Source organism: Anarrhichthys ocellatus, unplaced genomic scaffold, assembly GCF_004355925.1.
Source record: "Anarrhichthys ocellatus isolate YVR2014 unplaced genomic scaffold, GSC_Weel_1.0 scaffold24, whole genome shotgun sequence".
Taxonomy (NCBI): Eukaryota; Metazoa; Chordata; class Actinopteri; order Perciformes; family Anarhichadidae; genus Anarrhichthys; species Anarrhichthys ocellatus.
In genome coordinates, this window is record NW_022280054.1 from 5,521,482 (window position 1) to 5,528,808 (window position 7,327).

Genomic DNA, 7,327 nt, shown 5'->3' on the forward strand with positions numbered 1-7,327 from the left:
GTCAACAAACATGTTAAAGGCTCCTGTTTCACTAGGCATTGCTCTTGTAGTGAATCCCTGTAGCTTTCTTGTGTGTGTGTGTAGGCTAAGGGGAAGGCCATATAAGGCAGAAGATCTGTGTTGAACCTTGAGACTGTGTCCCGTGATAGACACTGGAGTCCAGTGCAACATGTGGTTTTATCGTGAAAGCCTGCCAGCACGAGCCGATAAGACCCCCTTTGTTTTGGAATAGAAAGGAAACAAGTTCAAGTCGTGTCCTGCAGAGCTACAGTATATATGCAGCACGAAGAAGACGTGCGTGTGGTGGGATTGTGTCAAAATGCGCAGCTGGTGTGCGAAGATGCACCGTGAAAGTTGAATTTTTACAACACGACTTTCATTTTCACGGATGACTTGGTGCTCATGGGAGAGCAGGCATGACCCGAGGGAGATTGTTTGTCAGCGCACGCGGAGGAGTGACGTGCTCAGCTCCGGTTTGACTGACGCGTCTTTTGACTGTTGATGTGTCCATGTGGCGTAGCGCGTTAAAGTTCCGGCTGACCTCTCTCTCTCTCTCTCTCTCTCTCCCTCTCTCTCTCTCCCTCCGCTCAGTCGTTTTTATCCTCGCTCCTCATAGCTCGGAGTATCCGTTACCGGATCCCGACCAATCCCCGCGCGCTGTGAGAGCTCGAGAGGAGACGGCAGCGGAGAGCAGACCGGAGAGAGGCAGACATACAGGCTAAAGAGGTGGAGAGGAAGCGGGAGGAGGGCACACACACCCAACTATCTGTCCATCCATCCATCCATCTATCGTCTATCCTCCTAAACCTCCTAACCCGTCTCCCCCTCCTCCTCTCCTCCCCTCGCTCGCCAGGTCCTCCTGACTGCAGCTGTTGGGTTAACCGGAGAGGCGCGAGGCAGGATGCGCGATGGGACAAGCGTGCGGACACGCGCTCCTCTGCCGTAGCCAGCCGCCGTCCTCCGAGATGTAAGTGTGTGTCTCATAACTATGTATGCAGGGAATACTGTGTGTTGCGTTTGTATACCTTGAAGCCTCTCTCGCCACTTCTGCATACAGCGCACAAACTAAACGTGGCGCCTCGCATTGAGCCAATTAGCCTGGTGGTGCTGGTGGTGTGAGTGTGACCTGCTGGGTGTCATTATCCCCCCCCCTCCCCCTGACAGCGGCAGTGAAGACCCCAGGTGCACTGTGCAGGTGGCTCTCAGTATAAACCGGTGTGGAGCTCACCTCCATCACACTGTAATATCACTCAAATGTTCCCATAGTGTGTCCACAGAGAGTTTATTGACCTTATCGTGCCTTTGTATCTTCCATGCAGCCACACGGCTTCTCTTACTCTAATATCCCTTATGGGATAGATAAATCTCATAGCCCTCATAATTGCATTCTCTCGATCGTTATATTCAAACGTTTTTTTTAAAGGGCTGACTTAAGCAAACCACCTTATCCTAAAATACTGTTTGGCAATCCAGCCGCTTTCTAATATATCATCCTTTATAACAGGGTTATAAGCAGTAACTAATAGCTTTGTTGATTAATAAATAATTCACTAATGCTTTATAAATCAATGAATAATAAAAGCTTTTGGGTTGCCAGGTTGTTGAACTTTCTCTTTGATGGATTAGCTTTACCTTCTGGAATAGGGCTGTGTAGAAACTGGACCAAAATGTGTATATTACCAATTTATTATGCATTTAGTAATTGATTACCAATATTTGTGACTTCTTGGTAACGCATAAAAAGGATAAACACCAGCCAGAGAGATGTTTCACAACTTGGTACCCAAACATGTGTTCTCCTTAATGGTTTAAAAGTCATCTCTAAAGCATTAGTAGGTGATTTATTAACCATCAATAATGCTATCTATATAAGATGTAGATATACTTGAGAATAAATGCCCTGTAAGTGTAGTTTTCTCCTTTGAACCCCCCAAAATGCATCATCGCAGAGCTTAAACCAGACTGTTTTTCAGTGTGAATGTTCATTCTTTACCCCGAGGCTATTTTCCTTGTTCATGAAAAGTTTACATTTTAGAGATTAAGAAGCCTTTTCCACAGGACAGCAAATATGTGAATCAAAGGAGGCTGACACGATCAATATTAATACAATAAAGCAGCCCAGCTTTGCATCCTATCTTTGTGAAGCTTGTAGTGTTTACTATGAACATCTCAGAGAGGTGTTTATGGAACTTTGTGGTGATTATTAGTTGTGTTGTTGTTCAGTCTCTGTGTGTGTGTTTGTGCACCTGTCTGGGAGAAAAAAAATGTCAGCTGGTGTTCAGCTAAATGTTAGCTAATAAAGCAAACCCCTCCTGATGCCATGTAAACCCGCGATGCCTGTTCTCCAATGAAGAGTTGCATCTGTTGCTGCAGAGTCAAGTGATGGTGATCAAACGCGCGGCTGTTCAAACAGCATGCACCTATATACTGTATGTATGGTGAGAGCTTCCCTCGGGGCATGCATGTCTTGATGCCGACGTGTTTCTCTTAAATGCTCCAAGTCGCCTCTCCCTCTTTCATAGCTGAATAGCCTCATGTGCGGTTAATAACATTGTGATGCCATTATACGCTGATTGCACAAAACATTAGTGACATCTCCCTCATATCAAGTTTCAACCCCTTTTTGTCTCAAAGCTGAAAATCCTCATCTAATGTTCTCCTCCTTCATTACTGGTTTAAATTCAATAAGGGAAATAACTGAAGCATAATGGCTTATATTCACCTCAGCAGCTCTTGTCCTCAAAGACTAAGCTTCTTACATTGGGCATTTGTTGTCAGTCTCTAGGAGAACATTGGAGGGATAATGAATCTGCCAGGTGGATGTCAACGATCTTTGACGGACAGTGAGTTTCAGGAGCTGGTCTCAACTGCTGGAGTCGCTTTGACTCGCAGCCTCGGCATCTGTGATCAGTTAAGCTCATGAAGTGTGAGATGCTGTCGTGAAATACACAAGAGCAGATGTCAACCGTGTACCTGCTTATGATCCCTCCTCTGATGGAGCATTGTGATTAAAACAAATCCAACATGGCCTTTTGTGTTCCCATCACAGTGATGGTGTTCTTGGATGACTGGATTGAGGCTTTGAGAGACAGTTGTTCATCAGAAATATTGACCAGACGCTACAGTTTCAGTAATCACGCCCATGTTTTTCGGTCTAAGCTTAGACCTCCATTCACCCTTGGTGTGTAATGTTTTAACCTTTGTGTTGCTGTTTGTGTGTTCAATGCACATTGTTCATCATTTCAGCAGCCAACAGGCATCGCCCTTGTAGTCTGTATTTGGGTGTGTGTATTTGTTTGCCAGCTGGGTGTGCATGTGGACCGTCTTCAGCCTGAAAAAAAATATTGCAATTTACTGGATTGATGCCAGGAAGTCATATCCCTCAGCCTCCTGAAGAACACACACACACACACACACACACACACACACACACACACACACACACAGAATTGCACAAAAGTACACAGCAGCAGCAGAGTTGTAACCTGATTCCTGATGAGTGAATGTGTGTGTGTGTGTGTGTGTGTGTGTGTGTGTGGGTGTGTGTGTGTGTGTGTGTGTGTGTGTGTGTGTGTGTGTGTGTGTGAGAAAGAGAGAGAGAGAAAGGATGCTGACATTGCACTGTGTTATCATCAGTAATGGGCTCATCAATACTAAAATATTCAGACAGAGAGAGAGGGCAGAGGGAGATGAAGTGAAAGCAGTGAGAAACCATTGTGAGTTGCTTGTGTTTATGTGTGTTTGTCTACAGAATATGTTTGCTTCAACAAAACATTCTGCTTAAAAGCATTAAATTCACAGATTAATCTGCATTTTCATTCACTGTCGCTGAGTGCAGAATGTCGCTTTGGAGCAGTAGATAATAGATGCTATTTAATATATTTATATACAACATCACTAATTGTTTTCCACTCCTATAAACATGTAGAAAATAATTTAAATGGAGGCGCTGTGCACATCCATGGCAAAAACTCTTTCCCTCCAGCTGAAGAGCAAGTTTAGCATGTAATTACTTTTGAAATACTCAACTGAAACAATATTTGGTTGAGTTCATTTTCTGCATGAATATAATGAAGCTTGGATGTTGTGAACGCTCTTCCAGCTGAATCATCAGTACGTAAGATGAGCTACTGTAAAAACAAAATCTGTATTTATAATGAAAAGTCAAAAGTCTGAGAGAAGAGCGAAGTCATCAAACATTCAATCACCAAGCTTAAAATCCTGGTCCCAACACCACCAATGGCAGGTTTATGATGGAGATTGAGCTTTTTAATCAGTTTACTTTGGGATTCTGGGTTTTGGGTCCTAAGTGAATTCAATAACTGGTGAAGTGTTTAGTTCTTGATTGCAGAGAGGAAGCATTCTGACTTTTCTACGGCTCTGATTTGTCCCTCCGGCTATACCGAAGTGAGGGAATAAACTTTATACCAGAAACAAAGCTGAAAAGCATTCTAACCACATACCCTAACAGAATCCTAGTATCATGACATTATCCAGGAGCCTCTGCTGGATTTCATTAGTGTTGAGGTTATCATTAAAGGAAAGCATAAACACACCATTCATTCATCCATTTCCCATACCCGCTTATCCAGTGCAGGGTTGAACCCGATCCACGCTCACAATAGGGGAGAGACCAGGTACACCCTGGACAAGTGTCTAGTGTATCTCAGGGCTCATAAATATAGAGAACAGGCGGCAACCTCTGGGTTTGAAACGTGAAACCAATGTGGAAGTAGCTTAAACTGGCATTCTTTCTAATGGCCAGCAGGGGGCGACTCCTCTGGTTGGTATAGAAGTCTATGAGAAAATGACCCTACTTCTCACTGGATTTATTACCCCAGTAAAGTTTATGGTCTCAATCCCTGGTCTCAAGTCATCTTCAACACAGCACGATGTTCATTTAGTAAGTGATGGTCCAGTTTAAAGTAAAATAGACAGTAAAGCAGGGTGTGCTTTAGGCCGTGGCTACCTTGTGATTGACAGGTTGCTACCACGGCGGTGTCCAGTTTCCACAAACCAATGAGTGACATCTCGGTGACTACGTCAGCTTCTTATATACAGTCCACGATGGAGAATCATATTCACTCTTGCATTCACACCTATGGCGAATTTAAAGTCTTCAGTACATAAGAATAACATGACTTTGGACTGTGGGATGAAACCAGATTACGCACACACACACACACATGCACTTTTTGATTTAACTGTGAAAGTAAAGTGCAATATCTTACTTTCAGAAATTAAAGCAATAGGAAACTTTTATTTATACATTTGTATTTGATACACTTGTGATATACAGTGCAATGCCGCTTAAAGAGCAGCAATTAGAATTCAAAATAAGTGCAGACACCAGGATGGTGGGAAGGTCTCTCTTGTATTCAAGTGAATACAAACATGTCCACATTGCTCACTGTGGTATGGGAACTTGGGCTACATTACTGCACTAAATTGATTAAACTCAATGCACTCAATAATTGCCGTAACAAGGCTCGTATTTTGCTCTGTGTGTATTTAAGCCAGAAGGACAGAGATGGATGCATTTGTCTAGCGGTGCCAACAAGCTGTTTTGACATTAATGTTGAACAGAGTGTAATCTATGGAATGAGATGTAGAACAACTGTCCCGATCACTAACCGAGTGGAAATCTATTTTGTCATTAACTTTGGCTCAATGTTCTTTGGTTCTCCTCGATTTGTCTCGTAATCTACCAGAGATTTCTTGTAGCCAATGTAGATCAAAGTGGTTGTCCAGTGCCTCCAGTACATTTGATCCAAATTGATGTACCATAACAATAGCTATTTGTTTAATTATTATACATCAAATGGGAGCTCTGCATACCCCTGGCTGATACTGTCTCCCCTAATTGAGATGTAAATGGAGCCAATATGGAGTCGAGTTTGAGCCGATGAGAAGACTTTGTTCTGTGCAGAGGTAACAAGTATTTATGTTTCACATGTTATCAACACTGGAACGACTTCAGCTGGTCCATCTGTTCAAATAGGAAGATGAGCTAGTACGACAAACAAGCACACAAATACACATGAGCTTATTTTCAGTCAAATTGTTGCCAGTGTTTTCCGTCCTGTTGGATTTAACACAACTGAGATAATCTGAATCAGCATTGTGCACAATGAGAGCCAGCATCGTTTCATAAATGTAAATCTGATAGTTTGCATGAGGTGGACCTGGTTGCATCATTGAAGGAGAATAGCGGCCTTTATTATTCTATTTCATTTCAGCACAGCTCTGACAAACCGAAGCACAGGGGAGTGAAAACAATGATGTCTTCAAACATAACATACCTTTATGAATCACACTCGTAGACCTGCCCTGCAGCGGTGATTGGGCAGTTTATTATTTGACAATGTCTTGAGCAAGCTTACTGCATAAAAAGAAGTGAGTTTGCTTCGACATAAGATGGAACCTTCAGATTGGATTACGCTGAAACAGCACTGCTCCTTTGTTTCCTATAAATATTCCCTCAAAACATTCATTTTTTTCACCTTTTTGTCTGCAGGAGCGATTGTGTGCTTTTGCAGTGTTTATCTAGAAACACAGTATATTATATTCCATCTCTGCTGTTTCTATTGTGGGCTCTGCACAAGAATAGAAAACCTGGCCTGCTGGTCACTGGTGATGACTGTTTCTCAGACCTTATTAGGAAGCGTTATTTTAAAGCCCGAGGCTAGAATTACAGTTTGGTTGAGCTTATTGTTTCATATGTTGCAGGTTTGAGATTAAAGCACATTACAGCAGTTTCAATGTGAGGTCGAGGTTAGGGGAAGAATTTGATGAAGTACATTATAAGACATAAGGAAGCGGCGATCTGGCTTTTTCATTCCCGATGCAGATATCCGGGCTTTGGGTGTCGGTATTAATAAGGTGTGTGTCAGGCTTGACTTAAACATTGATTTACTTACTTTGTAAAACAAATAAAAACATTTATATTTCCTGAATTGTTATTTATTAAAATAATAAATCGTAAGTCAGCAACTTTCATGATAATATACAAGAATTGCAATTCAACTGTAATGATTTTTAATGAAGCTTAAACAGGAATTAAAGTTCCAGTATATAATTTATATATATATATATATATAGTATATTGCATATAAACATAGAAACAAATTGACTAACTTGGCCCCATTGTCACCAAAACCTGATCCGGCTATTTAAGTCAGAATCAGCCCGATATCATTATTGGTGCATCCCTAATATGACAGTCATGGTAACAGAACAGCTCCAGGGAGTGGATTTAAGTCAGTGCAATATCATCACAAGTGTGTGTGTGTGTGTGTGTGTGTGTGTGTGTGTGTGTGTGTGTGTG

The 7,327-nt window shown here is 42.1% G+C and overlaps 1 protein-coding gene across 2 annotated transcripts in view; it reads left to right on the forward strand.

The window, feature by feature from the left end:
* The first annotated feature begins 361 nt into the window (after positions 1-361).
* pde2a (phosphodiesterase 2A) overlaps positions 362-7,327 on the forward strand; it is a 135,166-nt gene continuing 128,200 nt past the window's right edge. The window contains exons 1-2 of one of the 2 annotated variants that reach the window (XM_031860914.1): positions 362-726; positions 854-967. In XM_031860914.1, the coding sequence (XP_031716774.1) occupies positions 909-967 (59 nt within the window). In that variant the 5' untranslated portion in view covers positions 362-726; positions 854-908. Of the gene's footprint in view, positions 968-7,327 lie in introns of both variants that reach the window. The other variant, XM_031860913.1, reaches the window with a different exon arrangement.